At 45.6% G+C, this 19,999-nt stretch overlaps 1 protein-coding gene across 3 annotated transcripts in view; it reads left to right on the top strand.

Annotated features, from left to right (window-relative positions):
* The window catches only part of ARMH4 (armadillo like helical domain containing 4), a 227,601-nt gene that overhangs the window by 178,837 nt on the left and 28,765 nt on the right, over window positions 1–19,999 (top strand). For all 3 annotated transcript variants that reach the window (XM_068252013.1, XM_068252012.1, XM_068252011.1), the window contains exon 6: window positions 8,516–8,547. In XM_068252013.1, coding sequence (XP_068108114.1) covers window positions 8,516–8,547 — 32 coding nt within the window. The remainder of the gene's footprint in view (window positions 1–8,515; window positions 8,548–19,999) is intronic.

Raw genomic sequence — 19,999 nt, 5'->3', positions numbered from 1 at the left:
ATTCCTTCTCAACTCCTGGTGGCAGTCAAATAAAATCCCTGGATCACCTCTGCTGGGAATTACCTAGTAATTATAGCCGTGGATGTCCTACAATGCAAGGAAAGCATCCAAGCCTCTTTTATATGCAGATATAGTATTTGTCATCTCTTCCTGTGGAAAAATATTCCTCATTTTAAAGCAGATCCAAGATGAAAAACTAACTATAACAAGTAAATTGTCTATATATCTTATCTAAAGTTTAGAGTTTACACAGCATATCTAGCTGCAAACAGCTTCAATAGTTTATGATTATTTATTCCTGTGATACAGTGAGGGCAGCCATGTTCTGTTTGTCATAGGCTGAGGGCTGGAGATGCTATCAGCTTGCCTGTGTGTAATGTGACAAATTCAGTCCCCTCTCCTCCTCCCTCCTCCCCTCTGCCTCTGAAATCTCAGGCTAGTAACCTCCTCTACCTCCTGCCCAGACTGAGCTCCCATAAGCCCTTGCTACAGTGCCAAGGCACTCTAAAAAGCTGTGGGTGAGGCTTGTTTAGTTTATAGGGAATTAGAGTATTAAAACAAAACAAAAAAGGTATTTGGTTTGAGGAATGCCCTATTAACTATATGAAAGGAACACAATTATGCAATGAGTAAAAGTTTACCTTGGATCCACTTTAAGAACTCTTTACTGTAAAGAACCACTTGCTAAATAGATGGAAAATCCTTTTTCCTCCTGTTTTTAATTTTAAATTATCACAAATTTTATGTTGTGCAAATGTATGTAGTTGGAATAAGACCAATCAAATGCGGTAGCTGATGATTTTGTCCAATTACAAGCTGGCATACCTTTGCATAACATTTGCATACATTATTGCTGAACTTGAAATGATTAGCATCTCGATGACCATCTCTACTTCAGACATGCAAGCCTTCACCGTGCTCTCTAAAACCAACTTAGAATTTGCATGCTCTCTTTTAATTATTTGAGAAGCATGTACTTTTTTTCACATTGTTTACACACACCCCTGAGGAACCAGAAGGGGCTGAGCTTACTTTATTCCCTTTTTTCTTATCCTGGAATGCTCAAAGAGGTGGAGCAAAAATGAAAACAAACAGGACACATAACCACAAAATTGCTCTCACTCACCTCATCCTATGACCTCTCCCAGTGGTCCTCAACCTCCACCCACAAAGATGGCCACACTTTGGACCTAGTTTTTACCCGGCTCTGCCCAGTTTTCACATTTAATAACTCTTTATTCCCCCTTTCAGATCACAATCTCATAACTTTTACAATCAGCCCCTCCCTGCCTCCTCCAACTACCGTAGTGCAGCCATCACGCTTATGCAGGAATTATCGCAACCTCGACCTCTGCTCCCTAGCTGACTCTCTAAAACCCCTGGGCTCCCTGTCATCCTACACTGACCCCGAGTCAGCATCCATCTACTACTCCACCACGGTCACCGCTGTCATGAACACAGCTGCCCCTCTCACCAACTTCCGCCCCTGCCGCATCAACAGACAGCCCTGGCTGACTGAACCCATCAAACAACTGAAAAGACAGTCCAGGGCAGCAGAACGGCAGTGGAAGAAAAGCTCCAATGCAGATGACTTCGCCCACTATAAAAACACGCTGCTCCAGCTCAGGGACTTTCTCTCACTTGCAAAGCAGTCATACTTCTCTACACTTATTTCTTCACAATCCCATAATCCTAAACAACTTTTCAACACCTTGAGCTCTCTTCTCCACCCCCCGCCTCCCCCTACAACCACAAGCTTGTCTGCAGAAGACTTTGCAGCATATTTTGTGAGCAAAATTGAAACACTACAGAACAGCTTTCAAAAGCAACCCTCTTCACCGGTCCAATCACCTCTTCTTTTTTCCTCTCTGCCCAGCAGCTCCCCTACTATCAACTATCCCTCTCCACATAACCACTCACCCACTCAAACCTCCTCCCCACTAACAATCTTCTCCGCCTTAACTGAACAGCGTCTTTCTTCACTAATCTCTAAAGCTCATCTTACTACATGCGCCTCAGACCCTATTCCCTCTCATCTTATCCCCTAGCTCTCCTCCTCCCTCATTCCTGCTTTAACAACACTGTTTAACCTTTCCATCTCAACTGGCACTTTCCCTTCTTCATTTAAACAAGCTATCATAACGCCACTAATCAAAAAACCCTCTTTAGACTCTACTGCCCTTTCTAATTACCGCCCAGTCACTCTCCTTCCCTTTGTCTCCAAACTGCTGGAACGTTACATTTACTCAGAGTTGTCTAACTTTCTCTCTGCTAATTCCCTGTTGGACCCCTTCCAGTCTGGCTTCCGCCCTCAACACTCTACGGAAATCGTTCTCACTAAGGTTGCCAATGACCTTCTAGCTGCTAAAGCCAAAGGCAGATTTTCGGTACTAATACTCCTAGATCTGTCCTCTGCCTTCGACACTGTTGATCATACCCTACTTCTCCAGACCCTCTCAACACTGGGAATCAAGGGCCTAGCACACTCCTGGCTCAACTCTTACCTGTCTGGACGTTCTTTCATGGTCTCCTATGCCAATACCAACTCCTCTCCGCGCCCACTGTCTGTGGGAGTACCACAAGGGTCCGTCCTTGGACCCCTCCTCTTTTCCATTTACACCCATGGCCTGGGACAGATAATAAGCTCTTTTGGGTTTCAATATCACCTCTATGCTGATGACACCCAAATTTATTGTTCTGCCCCAGACCTCTCCACACTACTATCAAAAGTCCCCAAATGTCTATCCGCTGTATCTACATTTATGTCATCCCGCTTCCTTAAACTCAATATGAGCAAAACAGAGATTATGATATTTCCACCTTCGCTCTGTGTTCCACCTCCCATTGTCACAATCAATGTAGATAACACACCAATAGCATCAACCCCCAAAGCTCGTTGCCTAGGGGTAACTCTGGACTCTGAGCTCTCCTTTAAACCACATATTAACACTTTAACTACCTCCTGCTACATCCATCTCAAAAACATTTCCAGAATCCGTCCCTTCCTTTCACAAGAAGCAACTAAAATGCTTGTGCATGCCCTAATCATCTCCCGTCTTGACTACTGCAACACACTACTCTGTGGTCTACCAAAAAGTAGACTGGCACCTCTCCAATCCCTACTAAACTCTGCGGCCCGTCTCATCCACCTTTCTTCTAGATCCTAAGAGGCAGCCCCTCTCTGCCAATCCCTCCATTGGCTACCAGTTGCCCAAAGGATCTAGTTTAAACTTCTCACACTTGCATACAAAGCTCTACACAAGCTATCGCCTCCATACATTTCCTCTTTAATCTCCAGATACCTCCCCGCCCGGACCCTCCATTCCTTTTGTCCTCCAGCCTAGTCACCTCCTCTCACTCTCGCATCAGAGACTTCTCACGGGCTGTCCCTCTCCTTTGGAACTCTCTCCCTCAGCCAGTTCGTCACGCCACGAGTCTGGTAACCTTCAAATTTACTCTGAAAGCACACCTGTTCAGACAAGCCTATAATTTGCTATAGGCAGCACTGAAGGCACACTGGCTCACCCACTAATCCTTGTGTTTCCTTCCCTTTTGTTTCCTCCCCACTACCCTCTAGATTGTAAGCCCGCAAGGGCAGGGACCTCCTCCTAGTGTTTCTCATACTGCTGTTATTTTAACATATGTACCAACTACATATCAACTATGTATGTATCTGTATTTATTCTATTCAATGTCATGACTGTACAGTGTCTTGTATTTCTTATGTATATTTGTTCCCCATTATTTGTTTGTACTATGTACAGCGCTACAGAAGATGTTGGCGCTATATAAATAAAAAATAATAATAATAATGTATTGGTGTAACGATCGGTGTCAGCACACAGAGAGAATCTGATTATTGGTGATCTGCAGTATCACCAAGAATACAGATATATACCCGATTATTGATGATCTGCAGAATCACCGGTAATCCAAGTATAACTAACCTCTGGACACCTATATAGTGTGAGTGTTTGGTGCAACAGTAATGACTTTGAGTATGACCACCCGAGGAGCAGGTGGTCTTTGGCAGTATGGGCGATACTGCCTTCTGAGAAGTGCTTAAACCTTCCAGCAGCCTGAGACCTCCAAAGGGGTGGAGTCCCAGGCTGAAAGTAGGAAGGACCTGTGAGTGAGTGACACCTGAAGGTGGATGTCACTAGCAGGTCTGATGACTATCTCTTAAGGAGAGAGATAGCTCTCAAGGTCGGGCAAGCCAGGTCGGCAACACACAGACAGACAAGGTACAGAGACAGAAGGCTGATTTGGTATCCAAAGGCAGGCAGGGTTGGCAACAGATAATCAGATATGTGTAGGTACCGAATCAGAAAGCAGAGGGATAGTCAGAAAAGCAGTAGGTCATAACAGATATCAAACAATGCCTAGTCTTGGGTGTGAGGTCCATGGTCTCTACACCCTGGAACTAGTCTGGAGTATAATATGATGGTACACAGTATCCCTAGTCTTGGGTGTGAGGTCCGTGGTCTTGACACCCTGGAACTAGTCTGAAGTATAACACATTGGTAAACAGAAGTAGTCTGGCTCAGTGTGAATTCCCAGGTCCTCCTGGTTCTAACACACTGTAGGATCTGACTAAGGTCTGAGTGCTTCCACGTAAGTGTTCGCAACGGCAGACAACCTGAGACTGACCAGCAGTAACTATATATAGAGCAGCGCTCTCCGGCGCCACCCATCAGTTATTGACCAATAGTCACTTGCTCTGAGGTCAGCTGACCAACCTGGTCAGCTGATCCCTCCTCGGCTGTCATAAAGGTTCTGCCTCTCTCTAAATCTGTGTGAACTACCAGACCCAGCCTCACCAGATGCACGCTGCTGCGTGCAAACCGCCGCGCTGGACGCGGATTCAGCCGCCTTGCTGTCAGTACACGCGGCGACTTTTCCGTGTTCCATTACAATTGGGGCTGCAAAAAATTCTTACATAGAAAAAAGGGTGCAGGGGATAGCCGCTAGTAGAATATCTCTACAATTAGCGATAGTGGTGCCTAACCCTCTCCCTGGTGGTGCCTAACCCTAAGAACCCTCTCGTGGTGCCTAACCCTAAGGAACCCCCCAGTGCCTAAGCCCAGCGCCACTTAACCCTACCACCCTCCAAAACCTTAATTAACCTTCTGCTGCAAAGCCGCTATATGTGGCTAGGAAGGTGAATTTTGGCGCCCGGGAGGCACCTGATTAACTGCAGACATAGTAAAGGAGCGTGTGGAAATGCAAATTGCTCCTTTACTATGTCCGGCGCCAAAATTCACCCTCCCTAGCCACATATCGTGGCCATTGTAAAAGTCGCGTTTTACGACAAAGAAGGGAGTCACGTGACAGTGGGCGTCGCCATGCACCCAACAGCGGGTACCGCCAACAGGTTTAGCCTTAGAAAAATATCTGTAAACATTACCGATATTTTACTTTCAGAATCCAGCAGTAGAATATCACTAATTTTCACAATACTCTACTAGCAGCAATCCCCTGCGCCCTTTTATCTAACTGCCTTTATTTCATGTATGCATCTCATACACCCTCTTTACATATACGCAATAATAACACACAAAACTGGCGTATGACATTTATTTTTTCATATTTTCTGTTTGCTTGACAACTGCAGCAGTGTGCTTGCTAGCCCTGCGTGGATAGCATTACTTCTGTTTACACAACAGGAAGGTTATTACCTAGCAAACACCGCGTCATCCTCGTATGTAAGGTCTACAGCAGCCTCAGGGTATTATTAACAAAAGGAACATTGCTGCAATATTAAATATTAACATAACTCTAATATCTTGAACAGAGGAAAGTCGGAATGCCTTGTGGCTGGCGAGAAGCGTGGCTCTGCTTTACAATGAACTGCTTTAAAGTAATTGTGTTTTTTTTTACATTTAGGGAAATGACAGAGTTTCTCCCACTGGGAGGCGTATCAGCCCTGCAGCTTTCTATGACATTACCGCTGAAAGCATGTCAACCTGAAAGTAGCATTTTCACTTTACATCTTACCAGCAGGGATGTGTTTTGTTGTTACTCTGATATACTTCTAAAATTCTAAAGCAAGACTTAAAATGAACACAGTGGCTGGATAGTGTACTGGTTAAGGGCTCTACCACTGACACAGGAGACTGAGGTTTGAATCCTGGCTATTCCTGTTCTGTAAGCCAGCCTCTATTCAGTAAGGAGACCTTGGGCAAGAATCCCTAACACTGCTACTGCTTACTGAGTGCTCCCTAGTGGCTGCAGCTCAAATACTTTAAAGAACAACTGTATTGAGTGGTATACGGAGGCTGCCATATTTATTTATTTTTAAGCAATACCAGTTGACTGGCAGCCCTGCTGGTCTATTTGGCTGCAGTAGTGTTTGAATCACACCAGAAACAAGCATGCAGCTAATCTTGTCAGAGCTGACAAAAATGTCAGAAACACCTGCTCTGTTGCATGCTTGTTCAGGGGCTCTGGCTAAAAGGATTATAGGCAGAGGATGAGCAAGATAGCCAGGCAAATGGTATTGCTTAAAAGGAAATAAATATGGTGGCCTCCATATACCTCTCACTACAGTTGTCCTTTAAGGCATTGTTCAAATTACAAATCGCTATCGCAGGCGCTGAGTGATTTGAAAAGCGCTTTTGTGGAGCGATGATTTTTTACACTTCCCGACGTCAGTCAGGAAGTGAACTCTTTGACCCGGAAATGAATAAATACAATGTATTTATTCATAGAAGCGCTTGGGAAATCTCTATTAAGGCCAGAAACCCACTGGGAGCGCTTTGTAAGCATGAGTGATTTGAAAAAGCTCTTGGTAATGCAATGCTATGGGGGATTTTTATAAAATCACATCACTCAAGTGGGATCAAACCCATAGCATTACATTAGCTAGAGCTTTTCAAATCGCAAATCGCTCAGAAAAGCTCTCCTAGTGGGTTTCTAGCCTAAAAGTGCTTTTTCAAGGGCTTTGTGATTTCCCTATACTTTCTATCACAAGTCAGGAACTCCCAGCACTTTTGGGGGAGAAAAGGGGAGTCTTATAGTCCAGAAAATACAGTAATGGCTTGCAAGTGTTTCTTCAGGCCAATTTATTTTAGAAAATGTTATTTTATTTATTATTTGTGATATTTCCTTGCTATTAATTATTCCACAGTCAGCTGTTAAAGGCTGGGCACACACTTGTTAACATCACATGTATTTTGCATAGTGTGTAATGCGCACTCACATGTGATGAAAGTAGATGGGTCAATCGCGATCTTGGACTACTGCTATCAATTGCTGTGTAGCCCAAAGTCACAAGATCACGTGACCTAGTAGTATGCTCGTCAGCAGCGCTGCTGCACTGTGTTAAATCCTACAAGATAACTTGTTTGGCACCTAAAAGGTTAAAATCACCTATGTGCAAGCTCACAAGGGGATCTTAGGGCATCTCAGCGCTAGATCTCCTCTGCTGCGGAGGAGAGGGGGAGCCTCTTTAGGATCCAGAGACTTTCCTCTCCAGAGGAGAGTATCCTCCAGGAGCACTTGTTTTTCTTACAGGTTCACTTTAGTTCACATTCCCCTATCTCTGTGGCCCAGTGCACACCAAAACTGCTAGCAGATCCGCAATACGCTAGCGGTTTTGGGAGCTGATTTCAGAGCGATTCTAGGTATGTTTAGAGAGGTTTTCTAAACATACCTAGCGGTTTTGCGTGCGTTTTTGTGTAGCAGATTACACATATTGTTACAGTAAAAGCTGTTACAGAACAGCTACTGTAACAAAAATGCCTGGCAAACCGCTCTGAACTAGCATTTTTCAGAGCGGTTTGCGGTTTTCCTATACTTTACATTGAGGACAAAACGCTTCCGAAAACTGCAAACGCGCAGCAGGAGGCGCGTTTGCGGCTTGGCAAAAAACGCAAACCGCCGGTGTGCACCATCCCATTGCAATACATTAGACAAGCGTTTTTAGAGGCGGATGCGGCCGGCGGATCGCTCCAAATACCGCTCGGTGTGCACTGGGCCTGTCTCTCTGAGTAGCATTTGAGCATACACCTCTCCCCAACACCCCTTTTACCATTTATACTTACAGTACCCATGAAACGCCAGTAAAAATGTATGTCTGGTTCCCTGTCTGTTTCGGGAGGTGGCCCTGGCATGTCTTGGCAACAACCCATCTACTCAGAGTGACATCTGGGGGTGTTTCACACTTGTGCCACTCACCCACTCTCTTCACTGCAGAGTAGAGGGGGCACATGGAGATTGCTGAAGAGGAAAAGTGAAGCTGTGAATTCATGCATTTAGCAGGCATGTACAGTATTTAGCAAGAACAGTAGATAGACAGACACACAGATAGATAGATAGATAGATAGATAGATAGATAGATAGATAGATAGATAGATAGATAGAATGTTTTTTCTACTTTTACAAATCTTTGAGTATTTCATATTTGGAGATTCTATTAAATGCATTAAATAAAAACTGGCTATATATATGACGTATTTATGTTCATTATGTTTTTAGAACTGCTCTTATTTGTTTGTTTCTTTTTTTTTTTCAGTAAGAAGTTGGATGGAAAAATTAAAAGACAAGGTGAGCGTTAAACTTTATTACCATTTCTCACAGGATAAAAAGTTAGCAAAAGATAAAGCCAATTACATGTTTGTCTGCCCCATGCCTTGACAAAGGGGTCCATAGTGGCCCCGAAATGATCGTCGGCCATCCGGGTCAGATATTGATTGCATGTGTGTGATGGGACAATAAATTTCACTTCGTGTTCCAAGAACTCTGTGTGCGAGTTCCTCCTTTGATCTATGGATTCAACAGGGATGGTCACCGAGATGTAAATATTTCCGAATTCTGAATGCAAATATATGTGGCTTGAAAATGGACCAATCACTTTAAACCTAGGTGGGACTTGATTGGTCTATTGCAGGCATGGGCAAACTTGGCCCTCCAGCTGTTAAGGAACTACAAGTCCCACAGTGCATTGCAGGAGTCTGACAGCCACAGTCATGACTCAGAAAGGCAAATGCATTGTGGGATTTGTAGTTCCATAACAGCTGGAGGGCCGAGTTTGCCCATGTCTGGTCTATTGCAAACTGCATAAATTTGCATACAATATTTACATAATCCTGCATCAATGTGGAATTGTTTGCATCTCATTGATCATCCTTATTCTTCACACTACAGGCAGTGCAGTGGATTCTCCTAAAGGGTAGGAACACACTAGGCAGAAACGCTAACGTTGCAGAAAATGCACATAAATTAAGTCAATGGGCCGCATGAAAAAATGCATATGTTTGCGTTCTGCAATCTGCAATTTTAAAAACGCTGGTCTTGCTGCATATTTTTCCAAAACTCATCTAAAACGCACATATTATAAGTCAATAGTGACACGGAGGTATTGCGTTTTAGTGCGTCTTTTATATGTTTTTTATGTGTTTAAATCAAAAAAGTTTGTTGATGTATTTCCGCTTCCTGTTGACTTCCTAGTAATTTGCATGAAACACATACAAAAAAACCATGCAAAACGCATACAAAACGCATATGCGTATATATGCAAACCGCAAACGCATCAAAACGCAAGAAAACCGCAAAACGAAATGCACGAAAAACTCACTAAAAACGCACAAATGCATATGCAGCAAAACGCTACCTTCCCCGCACTGCCTAGTGTGTTCCTACCCAGACAGACATGTATATAGACTCGTGCAGGCATGGCTGATGCCAGAGCGCTGCCTCCTTCCAGCCACTAGGGGGCGCAGTTCTCTTCTCTACACGGCAAAGGGAGGAGGAAAAGAATACACAGGAACTGCTGGGAACTGCATTCCTCCCAGAATCATGTGGGGGTGGGAAACAGACCAGAGATCAAAGCTGATGCATGGCGGAAGACTTAAACGGGAACTGAAGAGAGAGATATATGGAGGCTGCCATGTTTATTTCCTTTTAAGCAATACCACTTGCCTGGCAGCCCTGCTGATCCTCTGCCTCTAATACTATTAGCCATAGCCCCTGAACAAGCATGCAGCAGATCAGGTGTTTCAGACTTTAACCCTCCTGGCGGTTTATCAAAATCCGCCAGGGGGCAGCAAAGCCATTTAAAAAACAAAACAAAACAAGGTCTCGCTACATGATAGCCGCTGCTCAGCGGCATCCCCCCAGCCCCTCCGATCGCCTCAGGCGATGGGAGATCAGGAGATCCCGGAGGGCTTCCCCCGTCGCCATGGCGACGGGCGGGATGACGTCACCGACGTCGTGACGTCAGTGGGGACTCCGATCCACCCCACAGCGCTGCCTGGCACTGATTGGCCAGGCAGCGCATGGGGGGGGGGCTGTTGCGCGACGGATAGCGGCGGATCGGCGGGTAGCGGCGGCGATCGTATTGCACACGCAGCTAGCAAAGTGCTAGCTGCGTGTAGCAGAAAAAAAATTATGCAAATCGGCTCAGCGGGGCCTGAGCGGTGCCTTCCGGCGGCATAGCCCGAGCTCAGCTCGGGCTTACCGCCAGGAAGGCTAAAGTCAGATCTGACAAGACTAGCTGCATGCTTGTTTCTGGTGTTATTCAGATACTACTGCAGAGAAATAGACCAGCAGGGCTGCCAGGCAACTGGTATTGATTAAAAGGAAATAAATATGGCAGCCTCCGTATACCTCTTACTTCAGTTCCCCTTTAAGTGTAGGAAACCACCACACAGAGTGAGTACTGCAGCCTGGGCTTAATCTATCTCCTTTCATGCCTCATCCCACCTCTCTCCTTATCCCTCATTCCCTGCTTATCCCTCATTCCCACCCCACAGTCCTCTCTTTCCTCCTCCTCCCTTATTCCCTCCCCAGCCCTCTCTCTCATGGTTATCCCTTATTCCCTCCCACCAGCCCTCTATATCCTGCTGATCCCTCATTCTCTCCCCAGTCTTCTCTATCATGCTTATCGCCTCCTTTTCCCTCCCCATAGCCCTCTCTCTCCTCCTTATCCCTCATTCCCTTTTCCCAGCCCTCTCTCTCCTCCTTATCCCTCATTCCCTTCCCTCGGACCCACTCTCTCCTCCTTATCCCTCATTCCCTTTTCCCAGCCCTCTCTTCTCCTTTTCCTTCATTCCCTCCCCACAGCACTATCTCTCATCCTTATCCTTCATTCCCTTTTGACAACCTTCTCCTTATCCCTCATTCCCTTTTCCCAGCCCTTTCTCTCCTCCTTATCCCTCATTCCCTTTTCCCAGCCCTCTCTCTCCTGCTTATCCCTCATTCCCTTCTCATGGTCCTCTCTCTCCTCCTCAGGGCTGTGGAGTCAGAGCAATTTTGGGTGCCTGGAGTAATTAAGATAGAAAATATGATAAAATGTTCTATTTCTCAGATAACAGTCATCATAAATAATGTATATATACAGTTATAGCTGTCCTCAGTCCACAAAAATGAAATAAACCCATCAAAAATTAGTTACTTGTGCCGCTTCAATAAAGCAGTCCCTGTATTTTTAAAGTCAGATATACACATCTGATTGTGACTGTACATATGATGTGTACACAGGAAGCTCTTATATATACTAAATAACATCTGTAAGAATAAAGCCTGATGTGTAGCCGTGTCACTAATAGAGATGCTCATGAAGTCAAATAATTTGATATGTTGTTAAAATTTGGTTTGGTGACTACAAATTAAAGGGTACCTGAGATGGATGAAAATAAAAGGTTTATACATACCTGGGGCTTCCTCCAGCCCCCTTCAGGCCAATCAGTCCCTTGCTGTCCTCCACCACCACCTGGATCTTCTGCTATGTTGTTTACCTCTTAAGTGTCAGTCTCGGATGCTCCCCCGCCTCCTCCATAGCGCCGGTCCCCGCCCGCGTCCCTTCCCTCCCCGCTGATTGGAGGGAAGGGACGCGGGCGGGGACCGGAGCTATGGAGGAGGCGGGGGAGTAGCCGAGACTGACACTTACAGAGGTAAACAGCCGGCTGCGACACGCTCTGTGTCAACAGCTCGGCGTTTGATTTATGGGGGCACGGCAGAGCTCGGGGGGGGGGGGGGGGGGGGGGCCTTAGGGTGGATCGGTATAGCAACAGAGGCTGGGCAGTGTAGGCAGACCCAGCCTCTGTGTGCTGATCACATTCTTAGAACCCACCTTGGGTTCTCTTTAAGAGACGAATTTCATGTTACATACTTTCAATCAACAAGATTGTAATATGCAAATTAGAGCAGTCGGTGTCGGCTTAATCCTAAACTAAGGAGTCGGAGGATTTTTGTACCGACTCCACAGCTCTGCTCCTCTTTGTCCCTCATTCCCTTCCCTCGGCCCTCTCTGTCATCCATATCACTCATTCCCTTCCCCCGACCTCTCCTCCTTATCCCTCAATCCCTTCCCCCAGCCCTCTCCTCCTTATCCACAATTCCCTCCACCCAGCCCTCTTTCTCCTGCTTAGCCCTCATTCCCTTCTAATAGTCCTCTCTCTCCTCCTTGTCCCTCATTCCCTTCCCTCGGCCCCTCCTCCTTATCCCTTAATCCCTCCCCCCAGCCCCCTCTCTCCTCCTTATCCACAATTCTCTCCCCCCAGCCTCCTCTCTCCTCCTTATCAACAATTCCCTCCCCCCCAGCCCCCTCTCTCCTCCTTATCCCTCATTCCCTTCCCACAGCCCCCAATCTCCTCCTAACCCCTCATTCCCTTTTCCCAGCTCTCTCTCTTCTCCTTATCCCTCAATCACTCCCCCAACCCTCTCTCTTCTCCTTATCCCGCACCCCCCCCCCCCTCATCTTTCCTCCTAACCCCTGATTCTCTCCCTTTCTTTCTTCCTTAGCCCTCACTCAACACCCCCCCCCCCCCCACACACACACACACACACACAACAACTTTGGGTCTTCTCAAGAGGGCGCAGTCAAAGTGCTTGCCATTGGCGCAATCTTCCCTAGACATGCCACTGTACCCGGATTCCCACTAGCCCAATCCGACACTATTCAGGAGAGATACTGCAATATTTAATAAATCCCACATGGAGTGCAGACAAACCTGTTCGCTACTGATACGCTACATAAAGTGCAATGAACACTTCCTGAAGAGTACCTTGACGTCTCCATAACTGGATGCAATGACGGTATTTTACCTCTTCTCACTGACAGCCTATGTTTTACAATTAAACAGAGCTAGTTTATTCTGGTGCACTGCAGGTTTGTCTCCATAGCTTCCAGCTTACTGACTGATTAAAGGAGACATTGATATAAATGATCTATCCTAAAAGAGGGAGAGAATGGGAGGCGGGAGCTCATGGCAGCCTAGTTTAGATTGCTAAATGGGTGCATTTCAAATACCTGCATTCGTTATTATGCAGAGAAAGGCAGCTGTACTCGGGGTCTGGCATGGAAGCCCGATGGCAGATTTTCTGAGCTATGTGGCTTGATCAGCATCACAGAATAACATGTAATGTAATGTAAACCAGACATGGTCAAGTTAAAGTGGGTTCACATTCCCAGCAACCTATAATATCCACCCTAAAATCGATCCAACAAGGGTGTTTTTCCAGCTTGGAATTACTTTTGTCCAATTATTTACCTGTATTGTATTTCCAGTTCTTAGCCCCTGTTGGATGGCAGGATGCCATTTAACGTGTCTATTGAACTGTCTCAGTTCAGTGCTTCAACCTGTGTTATTCCACTGTTCAGAGCTGCCAGAGAGTTACAGTAGAGAGGACCTTCAGGGAAACAGTAAAGAAGGCATTCCGAGCCTGTATACTAGTTAAGCGAAGTTATTGTACCTTTCGCTTGTCCGTTATCTTTTTTTATTTGATAGCAGAAGTTCCTGAAATTGTTTCACTTCCTGTATCAGGAAAACTTCAGGAAACGTAAAGCCTGGTTCACACATAAATCTGCACATTTCCGTCCTTGACTACCCTGACACTAATTGAATTCAATGTTTCTCCTACATTCTCTCCTTGGATACATTGTCACAGCTTATCAAAAATGCATTTTAAGCTGCCAACAGACATTTTTGAATTGAATAAAGTCCATTTTGAGTTAAAGTGTACCTGAGATGAAGCCCCCTTGAGGCCGCTCAGTCCCTCGCTCTCTCCCCGGGTTGCTCCTGTCCCCTGCAATATGGCCCGAAAGCATGGGCGAATTGCGCATGCGCGGCCTGGTGCGCTCCCTTGTCGCGCTTCCATGGCTGGGAGCGTTCTGCCCTTGCGCAGTACTACTGTGCAGGCGCAGCATGCTCCCAGGGGTGAGTGCGCTGGGCCATGCATGCACGACAAAGTGCAACTCGCCCAGGCTACCAGGCTGTACTTTGGGGGACAGGAGCCACCCAGGAAGACAGCAAGGGACTGAGTGGCCCCAAGGGGGCGTAAAGAGACTCAGAGATGACAAAGGGGCTGTTTTTTTACTTACCCAGGGCTTCCTCTAGCCCCATAAGCATGGATGTGTCCCTCACCGTCCGCCGTTCAGCTGCAGTCAACTCCTGTTACTCGGCTCAGTTGGGCTCAGTCTGACTGAGTGACATCAGCCGGGGTCTTCTGCGCTTGCATAGAAGGTCCGCGCATGCTCAGAAGGCCGCCGCTAACATCACTGGGCTGCTTACCGGAGAAGATTGCGGCTTAACGAAGGCAAGTGGGAGGACGGCGGACGTCACTCAGTCAGACTGAGCCCAACTTAGCCGAGTAACGGGAATTGACTGCAGCTGAACAGAGGACTCGGGAGGACGGCGAGGAACGCATCCATGCTTATGGGGCTGGAGGAAGCCCCGGGTAAGTAGAAAAATGGCCCCTTTAGTCATCTCTGAGTCTCTTTAAGGAAGCCCCAGGTAAGTACAGAACCTGAGATGTCTTTCAAGTCAGGTTTACTTTAAAGAGGAGCTGTCAGCCATACTATCTCAGAAAAAAAACACATATATAAGTAGATAAATACTTGCTCTACCTACATAACATTTGTATTGCACTGTCCACGTTTTGATTTTAGAGATTTTTCTACAGTAAAAAAAGAGAAAATCCGTCTTAGCATTTCCCATTTTAAGTGTAGCTATTGTGAAGCCAATTCTGATGTCATTTCCTCCCTTAGCCTGATTTGCCCGCCCTTCACTATAGAAAGTGCATTGTCTCAGCATGAGAAATACTGGCCAATCAGAGAGGAACAGAGGTGTGGAAGGGGAAAACAGGAGGGAAAGAGGCTTCAGCCAATCAGGCTGCATTAGTTAAAGAGAGTCTGAAGCCATAATTAAAATGGCTTTTTTGCTTATATATAGCAGGGGCATGTGTGCCCCTGCTAAAACGCCGCTATCCCGCGGCTAAAAGAGGGTCCATTCCCATCCAAATCCCCCCTGTGCTGCCCGGGGAGCGCTTCCGTGTGAGGCGGGACTATGAGCTGCAGCCATGCCTCACACGCGTCTATCAGTGGCGGATCTCCGCCTCTCCCCCGCCCCTCTCAGTCTTCCTTCACTGAGAGGGGCGGGGGAGAGGCTGAGATCAGCCGCTGATAGACGCGTGTGAGGCAAGGCTGCAGCTCATAGCCTTGCCTCACACGGAAGCGCACAGGGGTAGCAAAATCTACGACCAAGTTGGTCGTGATTTTGCAGGGGGGAATTTGGAGGGGAAAAGACCCTCATTCAGCCGCAGGATAGCGGCGTTTTAGCAGGGGCACACATGCCCCTGCTAAATATAAGCAAAAAAAAACATTTTTATTATGGCTTCAGACTCTCTTTAAGTCTGAGGGAAACTACAGAAGCAAAAAAGGACAACCCAACATGCCCTGCAACTTCCTTTTTGTGTACCAAATTTTGTGTGTACCAAGTAAGAATTCGGTAAACTGGGGAATGATAATTTATCAACAAGAAAAGTAATAGTGATTTCAACTTTTGGATTGCCTGGTTAGCATCCTTATTATTTGCTTACCAGATAAAAATAAAGAATTGATTTTTTTATTTTATGCCCGGCAGTTGCTCTTTAAGTTCCTCTATGGACACATTATTCCCTAAATGACATAAGGAACTTATATTTTTACTTACAGTTTATAGCAGAATCACTGTATAGTAAACTGTCATACTCAAGCACATAAAGTATAGTATAGTATTGTATCTTAATTCAGTCAATAATTGGGAGTCGCTATTTCTTTTCAATGCTTCAGAAAGAGAGCACAGAGAGTGTCTAAGCTAGATCACAATGCACAGTGCTCAATATGCAGGGATCTGCATGCAATAATCAAGCAGCAGCTTGCACAGGAAGCATAGGTCTCACCAGTTCATGCAGGTACAGTAGTGATAGTGTGCTCCTCTGTCCACATTTCTGTATAGCCTTGATTATACTGTAGTGTTATACAAATTCCACTGATTGAAGTCACAGGGTTTTATATGAACAAACTTGTCTTTTATTCTTCATTCAATAAATCTTCAAGATTGCAGTCAAACATGTGGATAGGCATTCTCTTTGTATGATTTGGAGCTCTGAAGTCGTGTCCACATGTTTGTTGAATGAAGAATAAGACAAGGCAAGTTTGTTCATATAAAACCCTGTGACTTCAATCAGTGGAATTTGTATAATTCAATTTGGGGGTGGAACAATACTATTCTTTTTATTGTGATCATGATTGCTATACTGTAGTGTTGCAGCCATGCACAAGCCAGACACAGGTGACAGGCAATTCACTCAGTAATCGGGCAGCAGCTTTCACAGGAAGCTTAGGTCTAACCCGTTAATGCAGGTAAGGTACTTATAGTTTGCTCCTCTGTCCACATTTCTGTGCACCCTGGATTATACCGTGGTGTTGAGGAAGCTCAGGTCTCACTGGCTGGTGCTTTTGAGGTAATCCACACAGGCGCAGATAGCAAGCAGGCTACAAGTGCCTACCAGCCCACTCATTGTTCTCCAACTGATGTATGATGCATGTGCCTGCCCAATTTCTACTATAGCCAGATATAGAATACCACAGGGGCCAAAAAACAGGTTCACTATAACAGAAATTGTATTATATCAGGGTTTACTATACCAGATATTACCCCCATATACCTATTGTGGTGCTTGGCTGGAACCTGGACATTTAGTTTACTGTACCCAAATTATACTGTATAACATTTATTTGGGCACTTACTGTATTACCAAATGAGTTTGTTGCCTTGAGCAATCTTTCTATTACATATAATTCATTAGTACTTGTAATGCAGGCATGGTAGTTATTTTTGTTCGGAGACTCAAATAGGACCATTATCAGTGGTGTGGCTTTTACACGGCTCCCTTACTCTGATATATGGACATATTAAGCACAGCTCTCATTTCTTTTTTTGGATTAATGGATTCGGGCACTAAAGTATTTATTTGGCACTTTGTACATTTTGTCTTTATGTGGCATATCCTAATTAGGCTATAGGCAGTCTCTACTAGATATTTTCTTTTTGCGTTCTTGAACAGTTTTCACCACTCATAAAGCGGTTATGAATAGGGCAAACAATGTGTTGGAAGAACTGAACAAGAACACTGGCAGTACAATAGAACCAATTAATACAGTACTAATTAGACTGGAAATTAGATGACTTAATGGATGTGACATCCACAGACATTTCATGTTTATGGCGGCCTTTAATTATTACAAATGAAATTGTACCCAGAATGGATTCTGCTTCTGATTGGCTATACGGGACTGTACTCAACTTTATATGACAGCATCATTAAAAGTTATGTGTAGCCTTTATTGTACCGTATTTTTCAGACTATAAGACATTCCTGACTATAAGATGCACCTAGGTTTAGAGGACAAAAACCAGGGGGAAAAATATACTAAACCTGCTGCATCCATAGTTTAGGGGCATCTTGTGGCTGTTCCCCCCTTCCCCCCAATTATTATGCCCCCTGTGTTGTTCTCTGACCCCCCCCCCCCCCCCCAATGTTCTCCTTGCATTCTCAGCTTCCCTTGTGTCCTCTTGTATCCCCGTGTGTCTGAATATATTGCCTTTTTTGTCCTCCTTGTGCCTTCTGCAGTGCCCCTTTGTGTCCTCCTGTCCTAGTTTGCCCCGCTTTATGTCCTCCTGTGTACAGCTTCATCCCTTTGTGTCCAGCCTATGTCCTCCATTCCCCTTTGTGCCCAGCATGTGTCCTGCCATCTGAATAAGCATTTATTAAGCCTTGCTATCCCCCATATGTTCTCTGTTCCCCTTGTCTTCCCCCATATGTCCTCCATTCCCCTTGCTGTCCCCCATATGTCCTCCATTCCCCATGCTGTCCCCCATATGTCCTCCGTTTTCCTTGCCTTCGCCTATATGTCCTCCATTCCCCTTGCTATCCCCCATATGTTCTCTGTTCCCCTTGTCTTCCCCCATATGTCCTCCATTCCCCTTGCTGTCCCCCATATGTCCTCCATTCCCCATGCTGTCCCCCATATGTCCTCCGTTTTCCTTGCCTTCGCCTATATGTCCTCCATTCCCCTTGCTGTCCCCCATATGCCCTCCATTTCCCTTGCTGTCCCACATATGTCCTCTCTTCCTTTTGCTGTCCCACATGTGTCCTCCATTCCCCCTGCTGTCCCCCTGTGTCCTCCGTTTCCCCCTGCTGCTGTGTCTGCCTGTGTCCTCCATTTGTTCCCACTGCTGTCTCTGCCTGTGTCCTCCTTTGCTTCTCCGCTAACCCCCCTCCCCCCTCAAGTAGCTGCGGGCACATCTCTCCCCTTACCCAATAGCGCCTGCGGCGATCACCTGTTTCTCCTCTCATTCACTTTTCCTCCTAGTGCCATCATTTCCTGGTCACGTCATTACACATGCGCTAGGAGGAAGATTAGCAATAGGAGAAGCTGGTGAACACTGCAGGTGCTATCAGATTAGTGAAGAGATGTGCCTGCGGCTATTGGCAGGCACGGAAGACACACGCGGAACAGCAGGGGGAATGGAGGAAACATGCGGGACAGCAGGAGGAATGGAGGACTTGCAGGACAGTAGGGGGAACGGAGGACACATGCAGGCAGCAAGTGGCTCGGAGGTCACTTTCAGGAGAGTAGGAGGGGATGGAGGATACATGCTGAACAGCAAGGAGAACTAGGGTATCATGTATTGTTTGGGCTATAAAACATAGTCACTTTTTCTCACCACTTTTGGGGGAGAAAAAGTGCGTCTTATAGCCCAAATAATACGGTATATCATACATTGCTGCTCTAAAACTTGGCGTAGTTTCACATACTGTACATGAAATAACTGAGTCAGAGTAAGAAAGTTTAGTTCAGGTTTGCTTTAAAGAGACTCCGTAACAAAAATTGCATCCTGTTTTTTATCATCCTACAAGTTCCAAAAGCTATTCTAATGTGTTCTGGCTTACTGCAGCACTTTCTACTGTCACAGTCTCTGTAATAAATCAATGTATCTTTCCCCTGTCAGACTTGTCGGCCTGTGTCTGGAAGGCTGCCAAGTTCTTCAGTGTTGTGGTTCTGCTATGAACTCCCCCTTCCAGGCCCCTCTATGCACACTGCCTATGTGTTATTTAGATTAGAGCAGCTTCTCTCTTCTCTCTTATCTTTTACAAGCTGGATAAATCGGCCTCTGAGCTGGCTGTGCTTTCACATACTGAGGAATTACAGACAAGGGCAAAGCTGTTTGCAGGAAGAAACAAGCAGCCTGAAACTTCAGTGCATGAGAACAGGGGGAAAGAAACACACAAATGATCTCTTGAGATTCAAAAGGAAGGCTGTATACAGCCTGCTTGTGTATGGATGTATTTTCTATGTGTGGACATACTGTACATCAACCTACTTCCTGTTTTGGTGGCCATTTTGTTTGTTTACAAACAAACTTTTTAAAACTGTTTTTAACCACTTTTAATGCGGCGGGGAGCGGCAAAATTGTGACAGAGGGTAATAGGAGATGTCCCCTAACGCACTGGTATGTTTACTTTTGTGCGATTTTAACAATACAGATTCTCTTTAAGGCTCACAAGGAGAGCTCTTATTTATAATTTACTTTTGCCTATTTTGCTGTTATTTTTATGGTGCATTTCCTCTTTTTCTTCCACAGCACAATAACTCTAAAAGCTCATTTACAACCTTACCCAGACATGAGAGCAGTCCATGTCCTGTATCGTTCTCCATCCCCTTTATAATGCC

The sequence above is a fragment of the Hyperolius riggenbachi genome, chromosome 9 (assembly GCF_040937935.1).
Source record: "Hyperolius riggenbachi isolate aHypRig1 chromosome 9, aHypRig1.pri, whole genome shotgun sequence".
NCBI lineage: Eukaryota > Metazoa > Chordata > Amphibia > Anura > Hyperoliidae > Hyperolius > Hyperolius riggenbachi.
The sequence above is the reverse complement of the archived record's forward strand: the minus strand, read 5'-3'. Positions and strand labels throughout refer to the sequence as shown.